At 43.8% G+C, this 22,841-nt stretch overlaps 1 protein-coding gene across 1 annotated transcript in view; it reads left to right on the top strand.

Moving 5' to 3' along the window:
• LOC134907845 (FYN-binding protein 1-like) overlaps nucleotides 1-22,841 on the top strand; it is a 225,038-nt gene that overhangs the window by 86,365 nt on the left and 115,832 nt on the right. The window contains exon 2 of the mRNA XM_063914822.1: nucleotides 19,661-20,201. Coding sequence (XP_063770892.1) covers nucleotides 19,661-20,201 — 541 coding nt within the window. The remainder of the gene's footprint in view (nucleotides 1-19,660; nucleotides 20,202-22,841) is intronic.

Genomic DNA, 22,841 nt, shown 5'->3' with positions numbered 1-22,841 from the left:
TCCTGATTATGGGGCCAATTCAGTAAGGTTAGCAAATTCTGCTAATCAGCTGCTGTCTGGGGAAGGTGCTGACCGGGAGACATTGGTCAGCAAATACCTGCAGGCAGCGGCAGCAGTACGGGCCGAGCTCATCATTCTTTGGTGCAGGGACTGGCTGGCAAATTTTATCTTGGTAGCAAGGCCAAAGCACTGGCCTGTGAACAGCCCATGGATACATCCATGGGCACACATGGATAAGGGCAGTGGCACACATGGGTGAAGGGAGTGGCACACATGGGTAGGGGCAGAGGCACACATTGATAAGGGTAGATGAAGACAGGTGCACAAATTGGTGACAAAGTGGGAAAACTAAGAGGGGAGGAGAGAGTGACAGCTACAGGCACAAGGAAGGTTGGGGGCAGCAGACACAGACAGTTGGTTAAACAATCAGCATATACAGGAAGAAAGTCAAATGGGGGCTGAGGAGGAATGGGTCTGGGCAGCTGGGACCATGTGTTGGTGGGCTGCGCTTGGCACATACATCTGTTCACATACATCTTTAGTTGCTGGTCACGCGGCCTCCTCCTGTACTGCGCAAGCCTTATCCTCTATCCAAAATACAGGGCAGGCAGATAAATGGAGCCCCATTGACTTCTGAGCTCGTGTTTTTAGTCTAGTCATTGGGAGACAACATACAGGAGTAATCACTGGCCGACAGGGCTGCCATCAGAAATTGTTGGGCCCGGGACTGACAAAATAGGCAAGGTCCTCTACTTGCCCCTATACATGCACTCTAATACATCCACATAAAATACATTTTAAAACATGTGCCAGTGGGCATTAAAATTATATATCATAATAACCTACATACCTATCGTTCTACATAGGACTATTTCTATGAAATGTGCTCAGATCCAAGCAGATCAGCACTTCCTACTTTTGGTAAAATAAAATTAAAAAAGTCCCCATATTGTATATGCATTAATTTTACTGCAGAATAAAATGTATCTGGACAAAATTAAAAAGAAGTGTGAGATTTCCCCTATATTACAGTGCTGCAGTCAGGGCCTAATTCAGACCTGATCACTAGGGTGGATTTTTTGCATCCCTGCGATCAAGTAGTTGTCACCAACAGGGGGAGGGGGCATTCGCTATGCAAGGGTGCGATCGCATGTGCAGTCTCTGCTCAGCCCAGGACTTACTCTTCCAGTGCGATGATCGGGGCCGGAGCTGACGTCAGAAGCCCTCCCTCCAAACGCCTGGTCCCTCCTGCATTTCTCTGAACACTCCTTAAAACCGGTCAGCTGCCACCCACAAACGACCTCTTCCTTGCGATCACCCGTGCAATCGCTTTTCTCGAACCATCCCGTCGCTGCCCGTCGCTGCCCGGCGATCCCCGTCGCTGCAGACCGACGCATCTGTGCATTGCGGTGCATGCGCAGTTCAGACCTGACCACAGGCTGTACGAAAACGCAGCCCAGCGATCCGGTCTGAATTAGGCCCTGAGAGTGCAATGTAAATGTGCAATCCGCTAGCAGCTGTGGCCCACTGCCCAGTTCTTGCGTATCCAGGGATTGTGTTAATAAATGTCATATGACAAAAAGTGTTTGTATAACATGGATGGAACATACTTTACAATCAGGCACATTTAAGAAAATGTAAACAAAGAAATTACACAAAGGTGATTTACTCCAGTGCTGGATGGAGAGGTTCAACACAGCAGCTGGTCAGACCTCAACAAAATGTACAAATGCAGCAACAAATTATTAAACGCTATCAATGGTCACAGATGAGATGAGATGATCAGTGAATCACACATAATTTATAAAAAAAAAATTAAAAACAGGTTTAGCAACCTAAATAAATTGGTAACTGGATATATATATATATATTAAAAAAATAAAAAAAAGCAACTCACAAACAGCATAGATAAGTGTCTATGGCTTGGAATAATGTTCCTCAATGGATAAAAATGGACACACAGTACTAGTTGGGTCATGTGACCTGTTCCAAATGCGGTGGTCCCCTTATATCCTCTTTAAGGCTCAGCATACACAATATTGCAGATAAATCATATTTACCACAGCCAGCTTCAAGGATTTTTTAGTGATTTGGCATCACACATATGTCCAAAAGTTCCTTAATGAACGCAGCTCTGTGGATTCCAAACAACAAGAGGTATTTCCCAAGATGGCAATTCGGGTCTCAATATGTGGAGGAAGGGGCCTGGTCCAGGTCTCTTTTTGGTTCCCAATATCAGAGTGTCCGTAGGCAGGTGTGAAGTAGCTGTCACCAATGCGTTTCATTGCATTCACGCAGCTTTTTCAAGGTGATCCAACTAGTACTGTGTGTCCATTTTTATCCATTTATGAACATTATTCCAAGCCATAGACACTTATCTATGCTGTTTGTGGTTTTTTTCCCCCTTTATATATCCAGTTACCAACTTATTTAGGTTGGTAAACCTGTTTTTAAATAATTTTTTAATAAATTATGTGTGATTCATCGATCATCCCATCTCATCTATGACCATTGATAGCACATTTAAGAAAACTTAAACCGCATACACACGGTGCAATGCAGGCTACGGCATGAACCTCCAATATAGTCAATATAGACCTGCCTGCATAGTGTATTTTTTCCTTGCAATGGCGATCCAGCGGGACCGCGCATTGGCATAGCAAGGAGTATACAACAGTGCGATATCCACTATGTTGTAAAATACATGGGTGCAGTGAAAAGAAATATACACTGGCCCTGTATTGTATGATGTAAAATTACAGGGGTGTTGTGAAAATAAAGGGGTGGTGGCACTGTCAGTGGTTGCGATGTCTAGGCCTGAACTTCACAACAATATATGGGAAGAGGAGGCTTCTACCACTATTTGTACGCCCTCTGCAAGAGCTGGGAGGAGCACCGCCAGTCCAGTTGCTGATATTGAGATTGAGGATGTCACTGTAGAAGTACACCAGGATGAGGAGAAAGTTGACGATGAGGATTCTGATGGTGATGTGGTTTGTTTGAATAAGGCACCAGTGGAGACATTTGTTGTCCATGGGATGAAAAAGCCCATTGTTACGCCTGGGCAAAATACCACAAAAGCCACCTCTTCGGTGTGGAATTATTTCTCCGCAAATCTGGACAACAGGTGTCAAGCCATCTGTTGCCTTTGTCAATCCATAATAAGTTGGGGTAAGGACATTAACCACCTAGGAACATCCTCCCTTATACGTTACCTGCAGCGCATTCATCATAAGTCATTGTCAAGTTCAGAAACTTTGGGAAATAGTGTAAGAAGTCCACTGACACCTACATTATGTGGTTTGTTTGAATATTATTTCTCTGTGAGGATGAGGATGTAAACACTGAAGAAGGGTCTGGTATCTGAAGATGAGGATGACATCTTGCTTCTGCAGAGCCAGTTTGTGCAAAGAGAGATTAATTGCTTATTTTTTAGTGGGGGCCCAAACAATACAATCATTTCAGCCACAGTCATGTGGCAGACCCTGTTGCTGAAATGATTAGTTTGTTAAAGTGTGCATGTCCTGTTTATACAACATAAGGGTGGGTGGGAGAGCCCAAGGACAATTCCATCTTGCATGTCTTTTCTTTGCCACATCATTCCAGGAGTGCTGCTCTATATGGGGTGCTGCCCCTGTGCCCTATCAGTCCAAGAGTGCTGCCCCACTGTCGTTTAAGTCCAGGGGTGCTGTTGCCTGTCTGCTGTGCAGTGTAATTCTTCAGGGGTGCTGCCTATGCTGTATAAATCCAGGGGTGCTGCTGTACTTGATCCTAGGTTTAAATGAAAACCTAGAGCAGATATGAAACAAGCTTCATCACAAACCGATTTGTGAAAACATAGCCACAAAGGTGGAAATGAAAATTGCTATTTTGTTTTATAATAAAAAGGGTAGAGACCACATTTGAAGCCAAAGTCAGTGTGACTCAGAAGAGACTGAATCATAATCCAGCCGGAGAGGTAAAAGTGAGATATTTCTGCCGGAGCATTAGAGAGAGGTTCTTCTCAATTATTTCATGTTAGAGCACCACTCAAATGAATGGCTCCAGTTCGTCAACCTTAATTTTGATTTATTATTAATGTTCCACATTTTAGGATTATTTATTTAAAAGATGTGCATTTGTTGTACAGGGTTCTTCTTTTCCTAAGGCTGCGTAGGGTTATCGCATGACGTTGCAGTGTTAGAAGAACAGAGTTTCAGTGATCTTGCATTGCATCAGCTTTCTATTGCACTGCAGCACTAGATGGGCCCGGAGCTCCTGTGAGGCACAAACAGTTACTGAATAAGGCCTAGTATGGAGTCTCATGGTGGCTTACAGCCAGGAAGATGTCTGGCTCGCCAGGCTGAGGCATACTGTGGGCACAGAGATTAGTATTGTTTCCTCCCACAGTTCTACATATCGTATGAAATGAATTTCGACTGTAGAGTAGTAAGCTCCACTAGGGCAGAGGCTGAATAACAAAAAAAATTCTGCACAGTCCTGCTTAGTACTGTACCGAACGCATCCGGGCAGCTAAAACATCTAAGGGGCTGCTTTATTTCAAAATTAAATATGAAAAAAATAAACAAGACACACAGGTATACTCACATGTGTGTAATGGGGAGCTGTGAAAAACAAAAATAAGGCATCTGCCACAAAATATGTAAATAAAAAGTAGATTTATGGTAAGAACTTACCCTTGTTAAATCTCTTTCTGCGAGGTACACTGGATTCCACAGGGAATAACATCGGGGTGTAGAGTAGGATCTTGATCCAGAGGCACCAACAGCTAAAGCTTTGACCTTCTTCCCAGGAAGCATAGCGCCACCTCCTCTATAACCCCGCCTCAGGAGCTCAGTTTGTTAACCAGTCCAATGCAGTAGCAGGTAAGAGAGACGACAACAGTTAGTAGCCACAGACATCACATTCTCACGACAGGAGAAGGTATCAGCGGCTAATGCCTTACCTACCCAAAGAAGCCAAGTGCGTCAGGGTGGGCGCCCTGTGGAATCCAGTGTACCTTGCAGAAAGAGATTTAACAAGGGTAAATTCTTACCATAAATCTCCTTTTCTGCAGCAGGGTACACTGTATTCCACAGGGAATAACATCGGGGATGTCCTAAAGCAGTTCCACATGGGAGGGGATGCACTGCACTGGGCACAAGAACCCAGCGTCCAAAGGAAGCATCCTGGGAGGTGGAAGTATCAAAGGCATAGAACCTTATGAACGTGTACACTGAGGACCACGTAGCCACCTTGCACAATTGTTCCAGGGTCGCACCACGGCGGGCCGCCTAAGAGGGTCCAACAGACCGAGTAGAATGGGCACTGATAGTAGCAGGAGCCGGAAGACCAGCCTGAACGTAAGCTTGTGCAATCACCATTCTAATCCATCTGGCCAGAGTCTGCTTATTTGCAGGCCAGCCAAGTTTGTGAAAAACAAACAGTACAAAGAGAGAATCAGACTTCCAAATGGAGGCAGCTCTCTTCACATAGATACGGAGAGCCCGTACCACATCCAAAGACCGCTCTTTGGAGAACAGATCAGGAGAGTTAAGGGCCGGAACCACAATCTCTTGGTTAAGGTGGAACGAAGACACCACCTTAGGAAGATAACCAGGGCGCGTTCGAAGAACTGCCTGGTCACGGTGAAAAATCAGAAAGGGAGACCTACAGGATAAGCCACCCAAGTCTGAAACCTGTCTAGTCGAAGCAATAGCTAGCAAAAACAAGACCTTAAGTGTAAGCCACTTGAGGTCCACAGTCTCAAGAGGTTCAAACGGAGCTTCTTGTAGCGCATTCAGCACAACCGACAAATCCCAAGGAGCCACAGGAGGCACATAGGGAGGTTGAATCTGTAGAACACCCTGAGTGAACGTGTGAACGCAATTTTCCTTTGAAACCACACCAAAAATGCAGAAACATGTACCTTGAGGGAGGCCAGACGAAGGCCTGAGTCAAGGCCTCGATGCAGAAAGGCCAAAAGATTGGCAATACTGAACTTGAATGCATCGCAATTCCTATCGGCACACCAGGTGAAATAGGAATTCCAGACCCTATGATAAATCCGAGCAGAAGCCTGTTTACGGGCCTTCAACATCGTTTGAATAACCACCTCAGAAAAACCTTTGGCCCTCAGGATGGAAGCTTCAAGAGCCACGCCGTCAAAGCCAGTCGGGCCAAGTCCTGATGGACACAGGGGCCCTGAACGTGGAGGTCTGGGCGCTGTGGAAGTAGAAGAGGACGCTCTAACGAGAGACCCTGGAGGTCTGAGAACCAATGCTGTCTGGGCCACGCAGGAACGATAAAAAGTAGGATTCCTCCTTTTTGCTTGAACTTCCTTATTACCCTGGGCAGGAGTGACACCGGAGGGAACACGTACGGCAGCCAAAAGTTCGCCAAAAGTTCCATGGAATTGCCAGTGCATCCACGAACGCTGCTTGAGGATCCCTTGTCCTTGCTCCGAAGACCGCAACCTTGTTGTTGTGTTGAGACGCCATCAGGTCTACATCTGGTAGGCCCCACTTGTCCACTAGGAGTTGAAATACTTCTGGATGAAGGCTCCACTCTCCGGCGTGTACTTCCTGACAACTGAGGAAGTCTGCTTCCCAGTTGAGGACTCCTGGAATGAACACTGCCGATATGGCCGGCAAATGGCGTTCAGCCCATTGAAGAATCTTTGACACTTCCATCATTGCCATGCAGCTTCGAGTGCCGCCTTGATAATCTATGTACGCCACTGTGGTGGCGTTGTCTGACTATACCTGAACAGGCCTGTTCCGTACCAGAGGCAGGGCGAATGTCAGCGCATTAAACACCGCCCGCAGTTCCAGAATATTTATCGAGAGGCGAGACTCCTCCCAGGTCCAACGATCCTGGAGGGAGTGCTGCTCCAACACCGCTCCCCAACCTCTCAGACTGGTGTACGTCTTCAGAAGGACCCAGTTGGAGATCCAGAAGGGACGGGCCCTGGTCAGCTGCTGGTCCTGGAGCCACCAGGTCAGTGACAAACGGACCTCCGGGGACAAAGAGATAATTTTAGACCCAATCCGGTGAGGCAGGCCATCCCACTTGGCAAGATCCAGTTTCTGTAGAGGGCGGGAATGAAATTAAGCATACTCTTCCATGTCGAAAGCCGCTACCAAGAGGCCCAGTACTTGCATCGCCGAGTGTATCGACATTCGTGGACGAGACAGGAAGCATCATGTTTTGTCCTAAAGGTTCAGGACTTTTTCCTGGGACAAAAACAATAGCTAGTTGTGAGTGTCGAACACTGCTCCCAGGTGCAACATGCTCTGAGCAGGGACCAGGGATTATTTCTTCCAGTTTATGAGCCACCCGTGGGCTTGCAGAAACTGGACCGTCAGTTCCAGATGACGGAGGAGAACTTCTGGCGAGTTGGCCAGGAACAGCAAGTCGTCCAGATACTGCAGGATCCTGATACCCTGACGGCATAGTACAGCCGTCATCACCACCATGACTTTGGTGAAGATTTGCAGAGCTGTCGTTAGTCCAAAGGACAAGGCCTGGAATTGATAATGGAGGTTGCCAATAGCAAACCGCAGGTATTGCTGGTGCGACATGGCAATAGGAATATGCAGGTAAGCATATAATCCCCTGGCTCTAAAGCCAGAACAATAGAGCGGAGAGTCTCCATACGGAATTTGGATACCCGCACCAATTTGTTCAAAGACTTGAGGTTGAAAATGGGCCGCGAGGACCCATTCGGCTTCGGGATTAGGAACAGCGTGAAATAGTACCCCCTGCCCCTCTGAGATAGGGGCACCGGTACTACCACTCCTGTGTCTAGGAGGGATTGTAACACCACTTGCAGAGCGTTTGCCTTTGTCAGATCTGAAGGGATGTCTGCTGAGCAAAACCGACGAGGGGGACGTTTCTTGAAGGAGATGGCGTACCCTTTAGTGACGACTTCCCATACCCAGGCATCCGAAGTGGTCTTTAACCATGCCTGAGCAAACCCTAGAAGTCGGCCTCCCACTCTGAGGTCCCCCAGAGGGAGGCCCGCCCCGTCATGCGGCCAGATTCTCATATTTGGAAGTGGGCTGACGGGCGGCCCAGGCTCGTTTAGGCTTGGGCTTACCGGGCTTGGAAGTGCAAGACTGTTTCGAGTACGCCTGACCCACCGCTTTACCTGGAGGCCTGTAGGAACAAAAGGAAGTACTTTTAGCCTTTTACGTTGAAGGAGCAGTACTAGGTAGACATGCAGTCTTAACAGAGGCCAGGTCAGCAACAATTTTGTTGAGATCTTCCCCAAACAAAATGTTTCCCTTAAACGGGAGAACCTCCAGAGTTTTCTTAAAGTACATGTCCACAGACCAGGACAGTAGCCAGAGAATCCGACGAGCCAGAATGGACGTAGTAGCCGCTTCGGCCGCCAGGACACCATCATCGGAGGCCGTCTCCTGAATGTATTGAGAAGCCGTAACAATATAGGAGAGGCATTGTTTCGCATTGTCAGGAAAGTTGGAAGGTAGTTTCTCCTCCATCTCCTGAACCTAGGCCATAATGGCCTCGGCAGCCCATGAGGCCGCAATAGTGGGTCTATGCACTGCTCCTACCAGAGTATAAATAGACTTCAAGCAGCCCTCAACACGTTTATCCATAGGTTCCTTCAGAGAAGTGACGGTAGTGACCGGCAGAGCAGGGGATACCACCATCCGTGCGACATGTGAGTCCACTGGAGGCGGTGTTTCCCAATTTTTAGTCAGCTCTGCAGAGAGAGGATAGCAAGCAAGTACCTTCTTATGAAGTGTAAACTTTTTCCCTGGATTTTCCCAGGATTCCTGACGTATGTCCACTAGGTGGTCAGAATGAGGTAAAACCAGTTTGGTCACCCTCTGACGCTTGAACCTATCAGGTTTCTTAGAAGCATCCTGAGGATCGGTATCGTCAGTGATCTGAAGAATCAGCCTGATGGCCTCCAGGATATCAGGCACATCCACGTGAGAAGCTGATTCCCCTTCAGAAAATCTGTATCAGTGTCTGCGGGATCAGGCGCAGGAGTGGATTGAGAGGAAACAAGGGCCAGCTTAGAGGGCCCCTTGGCCTTAGGCGGGCGAGGGTCAGTTTTCTGTTTTGCCATAGTCTGCTGAAATTGATGTAACTGAGAGGACAGAACATCTGCCCACGGTGGGCTAATGGTAGGGACAAAATGTGGCTGCAGAGGCACAGGTGGTCCCATGGGGGGGCGTGCTATTAGCCACCAGTTTACTCAGCAAGGCAGAGAAAGTAGCTCAAGGTGGGTCCTGATGGGCCCCCATTGCTACAATCTGACTGGGGGGCAAGGAACCCCCAGGACTGGACCCCTCGGCTGCAATATTATCCTCTAATGGGTCCGTGATGTCAGCACCGCGCACTACGGGATCGGTCCCCGAACCGTCACCCCGCGTAGCCGACATGATGTGGAGGCTATGCCCCGAGCAACACAGTACAAGAAATGCAGAAAGAAATACCCCCCAAGATTCCCTGTGTAATGTAAAACACAAACAGAGGATCCAAGGGGTATGCGGTGACTGGAACACACAGGGAAAAATACTATGTCAGTATATCCTGTGAAACGCCTATATTACACTAAAAACCCTGACACACTTAGCCCCCCAGGGTATAGAATATAGGGATAGCAGTAGGAGTGGGATACATGGAATAGATATATCACACAGCAGCTACATGCACACACACGCAGTCACATGTACAATGCAGAAATAATGACAAGCAATAAACTGCACTGGACTAGCAATACTAAGTAATGGGTGGTCTTCAGTATGCCAACTGTCGGGATCCCGGCGCACAGTATACCGGCGCTGGAATCCCGACAGCCGGCATACCGACACTTTTTCTCCCTCGTGGGGGTCCACGACCCCCCTGGAGAGAGAATAAAATATCGTAGCGCGCCACCGTGCCCGCAGCGTGGCAAGTGCAGCGAGCCCGCAAGGGGCTCATTTGCGCTCGCCACGCTGTCGGTATGCTGGCGATCGGGCTCCCGGCTCCGGTATGCTGGTCACCGGGAGGCCGGCCGCCTGCCTACCATACTACACCCCTAAGTAATAACCAGTAAAGCTACATACAGTGTCAGACTGGGGCATGTAGGTCCCACCGGGGGAATGCAGTGGTAGGGGCCATGTTAGGGGTTTGGCCAGTCTGCAGAGGGGTGTGGCCTGCCACCTCATTGGTGTGACTAACCATTAGAGAGTGCAATGTCTAGACCCCTTCATTAATATATACAGTAAATTCAGCTGCTGCATGCATGATAATGTACCAGATTAATAACAGATTAATAACAGCAATGCACTGTAGAAAATACACCATAGTCCAGTATAAGATAACATATGTATGATGTATAATTCAAGGGCACAATCTGATCCTTAGAGCAGGAGGTGGGCCCCCAGGCAGTAGGGTCCACCGGTGGTTTCCCCTGTACCCCTGTGGACCAGTCCAAGCCTGGGTATATATGTCTAGAGATATAACAATGCACAATAAAGACTGGATGTATATCACAGGAGAACTTGTACAAAATAACCCTGACACAATGCCATCCTGGATGAGCTGCACTACCTGAGCCACTTGTGCGGGTTGTAGGGAGGTCATACAGGCAAGTGGAGGCCACAAACACTACTGAGCCTCATTTTGACTTGTTTTAAGGACATTACATCAAAGTTGGATCAGCCTGTAATGTGTTTTTCCACTTTAATTTTGAGGGTGACTCCAAATCCAGACCTCCATGGGTTAATAAATTTGATTTCCATTGATAATTTTTGTGTGATTTTGTTGTCAGCACATTTAACAATGTAAAGAACAAAGTATTTAATAAGAATATTTCATTCATTCATATCTAGGATGTGTTATTTTAGTGTTCCCTTTATTTTTTTGAGCAGTGTATATGCATATATACATAAATATATAGTCAGTCCAAGGTACGGCAATCAGTGGTCTCAATCAGCAAAAATAACTCACAGCTTAAGCAGCATAAGCTTTGCAATGTTTCGGCTTTTTATTAGCCTTTTTCAAGCAGCATAACCATAACCAAATAGTGTTCAATTTGAATCTTAAATACCCTTACCTCTCTCCTTCGCGTCCCGGGCTCCCTCCCGCATCCGGATACGTCACTAAGGGTTTCCGGGTGCAGCATACTTCTCATTCCGCACACAGTACACTGTGTGTTGTCGTGGCAACCCGCGTCCACTTGCAGCCGCGCTTGTTGCCAAGTTCCATCCACAGTGATAGTAAGCACGGGTTGAGGTAGCTTCCCAGGATCAGTCTCATGACGTCCCGTTATTAGAGGGATCAGGAGAACCCAAGCATCTGGATAGAGGATATACCAAAAGAAGTGTTCAACAATACATTTAAAAACAAAACATATACTTTAAACATATACATTAAAAGGAGATGAATACACAGCTCATATGTATGGAATATCAAACTAGTTCAAACAGTCAGATCTTAGAGAAAAAGAATATTGAATATAGGGTGGACTATCATTTATCCATGACTAACATGATCACTAATTATAAGAATACACTTAGATTCAGTTGATCATTCAACCCTTTAGGCTTTACTGTCTCTAAAAGGTGGATCCATTTGGCTACACACTGTAGAAGTTTTTTGTGTTGATCACCTTGTCTGCCATCATCCGGAATATGGTCGATAACCATATGCCGAAGATTGGCCATACTGTGTCGGGCTTCTTTGAAATGTCTCGCAATGGGTTGATCAGACCCCTTGCCACTCAATGTTGCTCTAATGGCCGATCTATGTAGGGCCATCCGTTCCCTACAGGTACGGATGATTTTCCCCACATAGCATAGCCCACAGGGACATTTAATCAAGTAAATAATATATGAACTGGTACATGTGAGGGAATGTCTAATCTCATACCTGCGACCAGTATGAGGGTAAGAAAAATATTTACCCACTATCATATGGCTGCAGGTAGTACAACCTGTGCATTTATGGCAACCATTCATCCGTCTGGTTATACCTTCCTTAGCTTTCATTTGTCTTGTAATGTCAGCATGCACAGTCCAATCGCGGATGTTTTTTCCTCTCTGGTAACAGTGTCTAATTCTAGTGTGTTTAAGGCTTTTGATGTCATTCTGTACCATGGGCCATAGACTAGCGCTACTCTCTCTGATCTTTTTATGTGCTACTGTGTATCTATGTGCCCAATTAAGGGAATCCTTGGTCTCATCATTTGTTCTTTTTGCAAATGTACTCTCTCTTGATCTTGCAATAACTTTATTTCTGGCAGACCTTATACTATCATCCTTATACCCCCGTGCTCTAAACTTGTTGGGCATAACATCAAGGTTGGTTTCCAGCATGTTTTCATCGCTGGTGATCCTCTTAGCTCTCAAGAACTGAGAGTACGGGAGACTGTTAATAGTAGCTTGGAGGTGAAAACTATCTGCCCTCAACAAAGTATTTCTATCTGTGTTTTTTGAGTAAATACTGGTATGAATTTTGTTTTCCGCATCAAGATGAATTCTCACATCTAGGTACGTGATTTCTTCACGACTAAGGGTGTATGTAAATTTGATTGGACAATCTTGATCATTGATTTGTCCAATCAAATCAACTAATTCCGAATAAGGTCCATTCCAGAATAATATGACGTCATCTATATAGCATTTATAAAACACTATATAGTCACGTACATCACAGGTGAAAAACAGTTGTTTCTCGAGTACTGACATATAGGTGTTAGCATACACCGGTGCCACGGGAGATCCCATGGCGCAGCCCGAGCACTGATTATAGTACCTGCCATTGAAATAAAAGTAATTACGCTTGAGAACCAATTCTAGTAACACCAGGAAAAATTTCAAGTCTGGGCCCTTGTACAGTGGATTGTCACAAAGAGTGACATTAACAGCCTCCATCCCCCCCTCATGAGGGATGTTGGTATAGAGGCTGTTAATATCCAGAGAACACATTCATGTATTTTGGGGTAACTCACCCAACTCGCTCAATTTCAATAACAAATCAGTTGTATCCTTTAAGTATGTGCTCCCCGCCTGGATGCATGGCTGTAAAAAATGGTCCAAAAATTTGGATATATTGTTGTACAAAGAATCCCTAGCTAAAACAATAGGCTGTCCAGGCGGGTTGCACATACTCTTATGGATCTTAGGCAAGGTATGCAACAAAGGCACCCTGGGCGCATCAACCTTCAAGAAACTACCAACCTCAGTATTAATAATACCATCTTTCACAGCTTTATCCAAAATCAAATCAATCTCAGCTTTTTATGAATCTGTAGGGTCAGAGGGTAAAAGAGTATAGACATTCTCACTGGCTAACTGTCTGTAAATCTCAGCACAATACATTTCCACATTCATGACTACGACCCCTCCCCTCTTATCTGCAGGCCTGATTACAAAATCATTGTTGTTACTTAAGTCCTTCAGGGCTGTCCATTCAACTTTAGTCAGGTTGTTCTTATGGGGTTTAGGGGCCTTTTGGTCATTCAAGACCTGAATGTCAAATTGTGACTTTCTCTTAAACACCGAAATCTTATTGGAAAATTCTGCATCATCTTGCTCACCAAAAAATTCTCGGAGTCTCAGTTGTCTGCCCAACCTAAACTGCTCCACCTTCCATTCAAAAGAATCAAATGGAGTAGTCGGTACAAATCCTAAACCCTTGCTGAGTATAGACTTTTCAGCATCTGAAAGAATATGGCTAGACAAATTAAAAACAACCTCTATTTCTTTGCTTTGTTGTTCCTTCTCCCTCTTCCTACTGCATTGACCGCCCCTTCTCGTGTGTTTCCTTTTCCCCCGTGTCCTGCACGGGTTTTCACCCCTAAAAGGGGTTTCCCTTTGGAAGTTGATGGACCATCCAGATCTGTGGAGTCCTCACCTGAGGAAGAAGGGATATCACTGTATGTAATGTAATCTTTACCAGCACGTGTTCTTCTATTTGTCTGCCATATCCTTCCAGAATAGTTGCCATCTTGGCTACCTGATAGCCACCGATATACATTAATCTCTTCATAATCCAAATTAACTCTTTCAAATTTTCGTTTCTTAAATGCTATTAACTCTTTTTTGTACGTCATAACTTGTGAGCTGAGTTTCTCCATCCAGTTACAGGAGTGGTCCTGCATGAGTTGTTCTTTAAACTCTTTTTCTGTTCCTTCAATTTTATTTCTCATCAACTGCAGTTCTCTAGCAGATTCTTCCACCACCAGCGTCATCAAATCTAGGGAACATTAGTTTAATATGGCTATCCAGCGGCGTACAAATTCCTTGTTATAACGTCCTATTGTTGGGGTATTGCGTACCCTAAAGCCTCTGGGGATCTTCTTTTCTCTAATATATTCGGACAACGATCCCATGTAACAGGAAATCAGTTTCCTTCTTTTTGTACTTTAGCAACAAATTAAATACAAATTAAATACATCTAATTTTTTGGTGAGCAAGATGATGCAGAATTTTCCAATAAGATTTCGGTGTTTAAGAGAAAGTCACAATTTGACCCTGTGTCTAACAATGTTGCCATTCAGGGTTTCATCAAAGCTCTTGAAATTCAGGTCTGGAATGACCAAAAGGCCCCTAAACCCCATAAGAACAACCTGACTAAAGTTGAATGGACAGCCCTGAAGGACTTAAGTAACAACAATAATATTGTAATCAGGCCTGCAGATAAGGGGGGAGGGGTCGTAGTCATGAATGTAGAAATGTATTGTGCTGAGATTTACAGACAGTTAGCCAGTGAGAATGTCTATACTCTTTTACCCTCTGATCCTACAGATCATATAAAGCTGAGATTGATTTGATTTTGGATAAAGCTGTGAAAGATGGTATTATTAATACTGAGGTTGGTAGTTTCTTGAAGGTTGATGCGCCCAGGGTGCCTTTGTTGCATACCTTGCCTAAGATCCATAAAAGTATGTGCAACCCGCCTGGACGGCCTATTGTTTCAGCTAGGGATTCTTTATACAACAATATATCCAAATTTTTGGACCATTTTTTACAGTCATGCGTCCAGGTGGGGAGCACATACTTAAAGGATACAACTGATTTGTTATTGAAATTGAGCAAGTTGGGTGAGTTACCCCAAAATACATGGATGTGTACTCTGGATATTAACAGCCTCTATACCAACATCCCTCATGACGGGGGGATGGAGGCTGTTAATGTCACTCTTTGTGACAATCCACTGTACAAGGGCCCAGACTTGAAATTTTTCCTGGTGTTACTAGAATTGGTTCTCAAGCATAATTACTTTTATTTCAATGGCAGGTACTATAATCAGTGCTCGGGCTGCGCCATGGGATCTCCTGTGGCACCGGTGTATGCTAACACCTATATGTCAGTACTCGAAAGAAACAACTGTTTTTCATCCGTGATGTACGTGACTATATAGTGTTTTATAAACGCTATATAGATGACGTCATATTATTCTGGAATGGACCTTATTCAGAATTAGTTGATTTGATTGGACAAATCAATGATCAAGATAGTCCAATCAAATTTACATACACCCTTAGTCGTGAAGAAATCACGTACCTAGATGTGAGAATTCATCTAGATGCGGAAAACAAAATTCATGCCAGTATTTACTCAAAAAACACGGATAGAAATACTTTGAGGGCAGATAGCTTTCACCCCCAAGCTACTATTAACAGTCTCCCGTACTCTCAGTTCTTGAGAGCTAAGAGGATCACCAGCGATGAAAACATGCTGGAAACCAACCTTGATGTTATGCCCAACAAGTTTAGAGCACGGGGGTATAAGGATGATAGTATAAGGTCTGCCAGAAATAAAGTTATTGCAAGATCAAGAGAGAGTACATTTGCAAAAAGAACAAATGATGAGACCAAGGATTCCCTTAATTGGGAACATAGATACACAGTAGCACATAAAAAGATCAGAGAGAGTAGCGCTAGTCTATGGCCCATGGTACAGAATGACATCAAAAGCCTTAAACACACTAGAATTAGACACTGTTACCAGAGAGGAAAAAACATCCGCGATTGGACTGTGCATGCTGACATTACAAGACAAATGAAAGCTAAGGAAGGTATAACCAGACGGATGAATGGTTGCCATAAATGCACAGGTTGTACTACCTGCAGCCATATGATAGTGGGTAAATATTTTTCTTACCCTCATACTGGTCGCAGGTATGAGATTAGACATTCCCTCACATGTACCAGTTCATATATTATTTACTTGATTAAATGTCCCTGTGGGCTATGCTATGTGGGGAAAACCATCCGTACCTGTAGGGAACGGATGGCCCTACATAGATCAGCCATTAGAGCAACATTGAGTGGCAAGGGGTCTGATCAACCCATTGCGAAACATTTCAAAGAAGCCCGACACAGTATGGCCAATCTTCGGCATATGGTTATCGACCATATTCCGGATGATGGCAGACAAGGTGATCGACACAAAAAACTTCTACAGTGTGAAGCCAAATGGATCCACCTTTTAGAGACAGTAAAGCCTAAAGGGTTGAATGATCAACTGAATCTAAGTGTATTCTTATAATTAGTGATCATGTTAGTCATGGATAAATGATAGTCCACCCTATATTCAATATTCTTTTTCTCTAAGATCTGTCTGTTTGAACTAGTTTGATATTCCATACATATGAGCTGTGTATTCATCTCCTTTTAATATATATGTTTAAAGTATATGTTTTGTTTTTAAATATATTGTTGAACACTTCTTTTGGTATATCCTCTCTCCAGATGCTTGGGTTCTCCTGATCCCTCTAATAACGGGACGTCATGAGACTGATCCTGGGAAGCTACCTCAACCCGCGTTTACTATCACTGTGGATGGAACTTGGCAACAAGCGCGGCTGCAAGTGGACGCGGGTTGCCATGACAACACACAGTGTACTGTGTGCGGAATGAGAAGTATGCTGCACCCGGAAACCGGCATTGACGTATCCGGATGCGGGAGGGAGCCCGGGACGCGAAGGAGAGAGTTAAGGGTATTTAAGATTCAAATTGAACACTATTTGGTTATGGTTATGCTGCTTGAAAAAGGCTAATAAAAAGCCGAAACGTTGCAAAGCTTATGCTGCTTAAGCTGTGAGTTATTTTTGCTGATTGAGACCACTGAGTGCCGTACCTTGGACTGACTGCATACACTGATGAATGAGCACCGTGGCATTTACAGAAGAAGTGAGAGTGCCGGTTACACGCTGTATACATAAAAAAAAATATATATATATATATATATATATATATATATATACACATATACACACACACACACATATATATATATGTGTATATATATATATATATATATATATATATATAAAAAGATTCACAATAGTATACATACAGTACCCGGAAGCTGCGGAGAACACAGTGAGGAGGAAATATGGAGTTGCTATGCATGAGCAGCAGCTCCCTCTCACTGACATACGCTGTAGGGAGACTGCTGGCATGAGCTCTCCGCAGCGGTAGCTGCGAACGCGATCGCGTCTTTTCTTGAGACGGAGACACAGCTCTAAAAAGCAAATTCAGTCCATCAGGGGGGGGGGGGTTTCTGTGCAACCAGAAACCCCCTCTGCGTGCGCTACTGGGGTTATAGAGGAGGCGGCGCTATGCATCCTGGGAAGAAGGTCAAAGCTTTAGCTGTTGGTGCCTCTGGATCAAGATCCTACTCTACACCCCGATGTTATTCCCTGTGGAATACAGTGTACCCCGCTGCAGAAAATGCAATAAAAAAATGAAAAAAAAAGAAACCCACAAGATTTTCACAAAATAGGTCTCCAGACACCATGGAGGGGATAATATCCAATCTTGATCCTGTGGTATACACCAGTTTATTTGCATCCCAGCATTTAATCCAAGATTATCTTAATCCCTGAACATGGAGAAGGGGGTACAAATTTGGAGGCTTTGGCCCCTAGTTTTACTGTAATTTGGTAATTATATATTTGCTTGGTTGAAGTCCTTTCCATTCCACACCAATATAGGAGTGGAGGTGAAAGCCTGTGTGTTGTTCCTGATTGTGTGTACCTCTAATTTCTAATCCTCTTCTTGACACTGTTTCTCTTGCCTCTTCACATAATGTCAAAAGTCACCAGAGATGGAGGTGGTATGTTTGTAGCTAGCTATGATTCAGAGAACTTGGCAAGCTTTTTCCAGGGGGACCACCTGTCGCTGAAATTATGGGTTTATTAAACTGTGCATGTCCTGTTTAAACACCATAAGGGTTGGTGGGACATTCCATCTTGCGCCTCTTTTTTTTCTTTGCATCATGTGCTCTTTGGAGCCTATTTTTTTAAAACTGCCATCCTGTCTGCCACTGCAGTGCCATTCCTAGATGGGCAGGTATTTGTGTTGCCCACTTGTGTCGCTTAGCTTAGTCATCCAGCTACCTCTGTGCAACCTTTTGGCCTAAAAACAATATTGTGAGGTGTGAGGTGTTCTGAATTAGTGGAAATTAATGTTATTGAGTTTAATATTACTGTAGGATCAGAATTACCCCCAAATTCTGTGATTTTAGCTGTTTTTATGTTTTTGTTTTTTTCAAAAATTATCCAGATCCAAAACCAAAACCCGAAAAGGGTGGCTTTGGCAAAACCAATCCAGATCCAAAACACTAGCAAAGATCCAGATCTAAAGAACCAAAACACAAAATCCGAAAAGTGTCCGCAGCACATAACTAATTTTGTTGCAAAACAAATATTTTAAAAAATGTCTGTGGGGCAGATGTATTAACCTGGAGAAGACATAAGGAAGTGATAAACCAGTGATAAGTGCAAGGTAATATACGCAACAGCTAATCGGCTCCTAACTGATAATTTACATTTTTGAGCTGATTGGCTGGTGCATTTATCACCTTGTACTTATCACTGGTTTATCACTTCCTTATACCTTCTCCAGGTTAATACATCTGCCCCTGTGTCTCTTACCTGTTTGACTTTTAGTGTATCTGATAGTGGGTCTTATACAGGTTGGATCGTAATTGCAAAGCTGCTCCTAGCAGTTTTGGATTACAATCCTTAGCAATGCAAATGCAGGAGGAAGTGCATACCACCTCCTTCCTGCAGTTGTGATTGCTAAGAACTACGATGCTATTGTAGTTCGTGATGAACATCGTGACCACTGGTCATGATTTTCATTTGCGACTGCAGTATGAGTGAGTCTGACCTTAATCAGACTTGCAGTTGCAGGAAGGCTAGCGACGCCAAGAAAACTGTATCTCAGTCCTTGGCCTCGCCACTCCCAGAAAATGGGGACGACATGCCCCTGTGTTCCCCAACACTGGCTGCCTCCACCCCCATCCCTCCCTGCGAATGCCTCTACCTGTCAATCAGGCAGAGGCAATCGCATATCTGAGATGCGATTGCAGGACCCGTTCTGAACATGCACAGAATGGATCCTGTTTGTGCGCAGTTTCCCAAACAACCTGAATAAGGCCCATACACAGAACTTTGACCTAACATATGTACTACTGGTGTATACATGGAAACATCCTGCTAAATATGGGTATTTTTTAGATCTTTTTAGAGCTTATTTTCAATGCACATGCATCTGACTCATCACCAGTCCCTTAATCTCCTTTTGAACTACTAGCAAAAAAAGGCAGCATATGTATACAGTATAATAATACAAGGAACATTGCTTAATTATTTATTGTGTGACATGTGCAACATTATTTCAGTATCACCTTTAACTTCACAGGCAGATCCTGAAGATTTTAAAAGCTTGAGATCCAAATTTCAAAAGGACATTGGAGATAATCCTAGAACCAAGCCTATTATACCAGCAAAGCCTGGAGTTAAACCTATTGTACCAGCAAAACCAAATCTTCAGCCAATCACTGTACGTTGCTTTCAGAATCCAGTACCCAAAGCTTTATCTTCTCCAGATTTACAAGTTTCCCCTAAAAGTGATCCCTTCATAGCTCCAAGGAAACCATTACTATCACATCAAAGCTTCTCCTGCCGGAGTAACTCTGGATCCCTCCATGAAGCATGTATCAATAAACCATCGGTTCCGACCACTAGACCAATATTACCAAGACCATCTTTGAACACTCCTCTTAATAAAAGCAATGGAAATATTTACTTGAATCTGAAAAAACCTAAATTAAAACTTTTACCAAGTGAAGTTGTACTTGGACCAAAGCCAAGGAAACCTGCTCGTCCTCCTTTTGTAGATCTTGAGAAATTCAGGAAATCAGATGATTTTGATGACTATGTCACAATGAACAGTTTTCTAGGTAATTTTTTTACACTTATCTTAATTTTATAAAATGGAAGTATGTACACATGTGTACAACAACAAATGTAATTTTAGTTATAATTTTATAGAACAAAATGAAATGTATAACTATTATTGTCATTATAAAATGTTTCAGACGTGAACTAGCATCACTTAGAAACAAATACTACTTTAAACATTATAAATATATAATTAGATACTTGAATTATCTATTATAGTCAAATATACTATGTAGACAAAAGTGATTGGACACTGACAGCAAATAGATCAATGAGATTTTATTGACGTCAGTACTTTGTTGGTCCACCATATGCAGAGATTACTGCAGACACCCTTCTTGGCAAACTGTCTACAAGTTCCCGGACAAAGCAGGCGGTATGTTGTGCCATTCCGCCTTAAGTACAGTGAGCAACTCTGACAGTGAAGGTCAAGTTGGCCTAGAACGCATCTGTCCCTCCAATTTATCCCAGAGGTTCTCAGTGGGGTTAAGATCTGGACTCTGAGCTGGCTAGTTCATCCAAGTTATTGAATTTTCTGTATACTAGTCCAGTGTCGCCCTGCAAACATGACAGGTGGCATTGTCATACTGATAAAAACATTTGTCATTTCTGTAAAACTGCCACAACGTAGGGATCACAGAGTTATTGAGACCATCTCTATATATCTCAGAGTTAATGTGACCACATGCATTACAATTAGTAAACCCATGCTAAACCAGCTGTAGAATTTTGAGGGAAAAAATGAATTTATTTCATTTCGGAATAAGGCTGTAACATAGCAAAATGTGGAAAAAGTGAAGCACTGTGAATACTTTCCGGATGCACTGTATGTATATATGTGTGTGTGTGTGTGTGTGTGTGTGTGTGTGTGTGTGTGTGTGTGTATATATATATATAGTATTGCAAAGGTGCGGCACTCATGCTTGTCTCATAAAGAAATGGACATCTGTCCTCAATTCTTCTTCAACGTTTCATCCTGATGACAATTTGACAAATAAATTGAAACGTTGAAGAAGAATTGAGGACAGATGTCCATTTCTTTATGAGACAAGCATGAGTGCCGCACCTATGCAATACTATGGAATCCACACCGTGATGGCACCAGCGATAGATATCTGAAAAAGCTTACAGGGAGTGCCGGACCGCAGCATCTATATATATATATATATATATATATATATATATATATATATAGCAGTGGATAATGATATAGAGGTTTGGCACTCCTCCTGTAACTTATAGTAGAAATGGCTCCGGTGCCCTGTCCTTTAGAAATATGAACGTAGACAGTGTGTGACTGGCACTCGGGAGACTTGAAAAGATAGGCTGACACAGTTGCTGATGTCAACATTTCAGAGCTATCGCTCCTTTATCAAGACGAACAGTAAAAAAACAGTAGTGCAAATAGCGCTGCTACCTAAATGACAAGACTAATATTCAGAAAATAGTAGAATAATTAAATGTAACAATTAAAAGTTAAAATTAAAAGTTCAAAAAACACCTCCCCAATTTTGGGGGCTGCTAAAAGAGTTCTCTTGTGTGGACTCTATTTCCAAAGTCCAAATAGGTTAAATATGCAAAAGTGGTAGTACCCAGCGCCTTCTGTGTTATGTGGTTTCCAAGTGAAAATTAAATAATGATGGCCCTCATTCCGAGTTGTTCGTTCGCTAGCTGCTTTTAGCAGCATTGCACACGCTAGGCCGCCGCCCTCTGGGAGTGTATTTTAGCATAGCAGATTTGCGAACGAAAGATTAGCAGATTTGCGAATAGAAAATTCGTAGCAGTTTCTGAGTAGCTCCAGACTTACTCAGCCATTGCGATCAGTTCAGTCAGTTTCATTCCTGGTTTGACGTCACAAACACACCCAGCGTTCGCCCAGACACTCCCCCGTTTCTTCAGCCACTCCCGTGTTTTTCCCAGAAACGCCAGCGTTTTTTCGCACACTCCCATAAAACGGCAAGTTTCCGCCCAGAAACGCCCACTTCCTGTCAATCACACTCCGATCACCAGAACGATGAAAAATCCTCGTTATGCCGTGAGTAAAATACCTAACTTTTGAGTAAAAAATAAGCGCATGCGCTCTGCGAACCTTGCGCATGCGCAGTAAGCGACTAATCGCAATATAGCAAAACTCGGCAACGAGCGAACAACTCGGAATGACCCCCGATATGCGTACCGCATCCCATGTGTGTTCAGGCCTGCAGGATAAAACGTACCTCTCCTGGTCATGATCTTCTGGCTTTTCCAGTGACTCCGTGGATGGACCGTAAGGAGATTCAGAAAGCAACAATAGTGTAATATTGCACAAAAGGTGTGCTTATATGGAAAATTTCAGATGTGATGTATAGTTAAGCAAAGAATAATGCACCCAGTGTCAGTTTTATAAACAAGGTGATTTGCCCGCAGCCTAAGGTAGTTTAAAAATAAGTACCCTCAGGACTTGAAATTCTTGCATGTAGTAAATTTCTTTAGGGTGTTCCTCTCCTGTGGTTCATAATTGGGGACCCCTATTATTGAAATAGAATCTCACAAATGCGGGAAGGAAACCCCATAGTGTAGTAGATTTTTTTTAAAATATATATAAATATATATATAATCACGCACACACACATGCATACTGATCTCCCAGACGATGCGGC

This window comes from Pseudophryne corroboree, chromosome 1, assembly GCF_028390025.1.
Source record: "Pseudophryne corroboree isolate aPseCor3 chromosome 1, aPseCor3.hap2, whole genome shotgun sequence".
NCBI classification, from domain to species: Eukaryota; Metazoa; Chordata; class Amphibia; order Anura; family Myobatrachidae; genus Pseudophryne; species Pseudophryne corroboree.
Note: the sequence above shows the minus strand (reverse complement) of the source record. Positions and strands in the feature narration are given on the sequence as shown.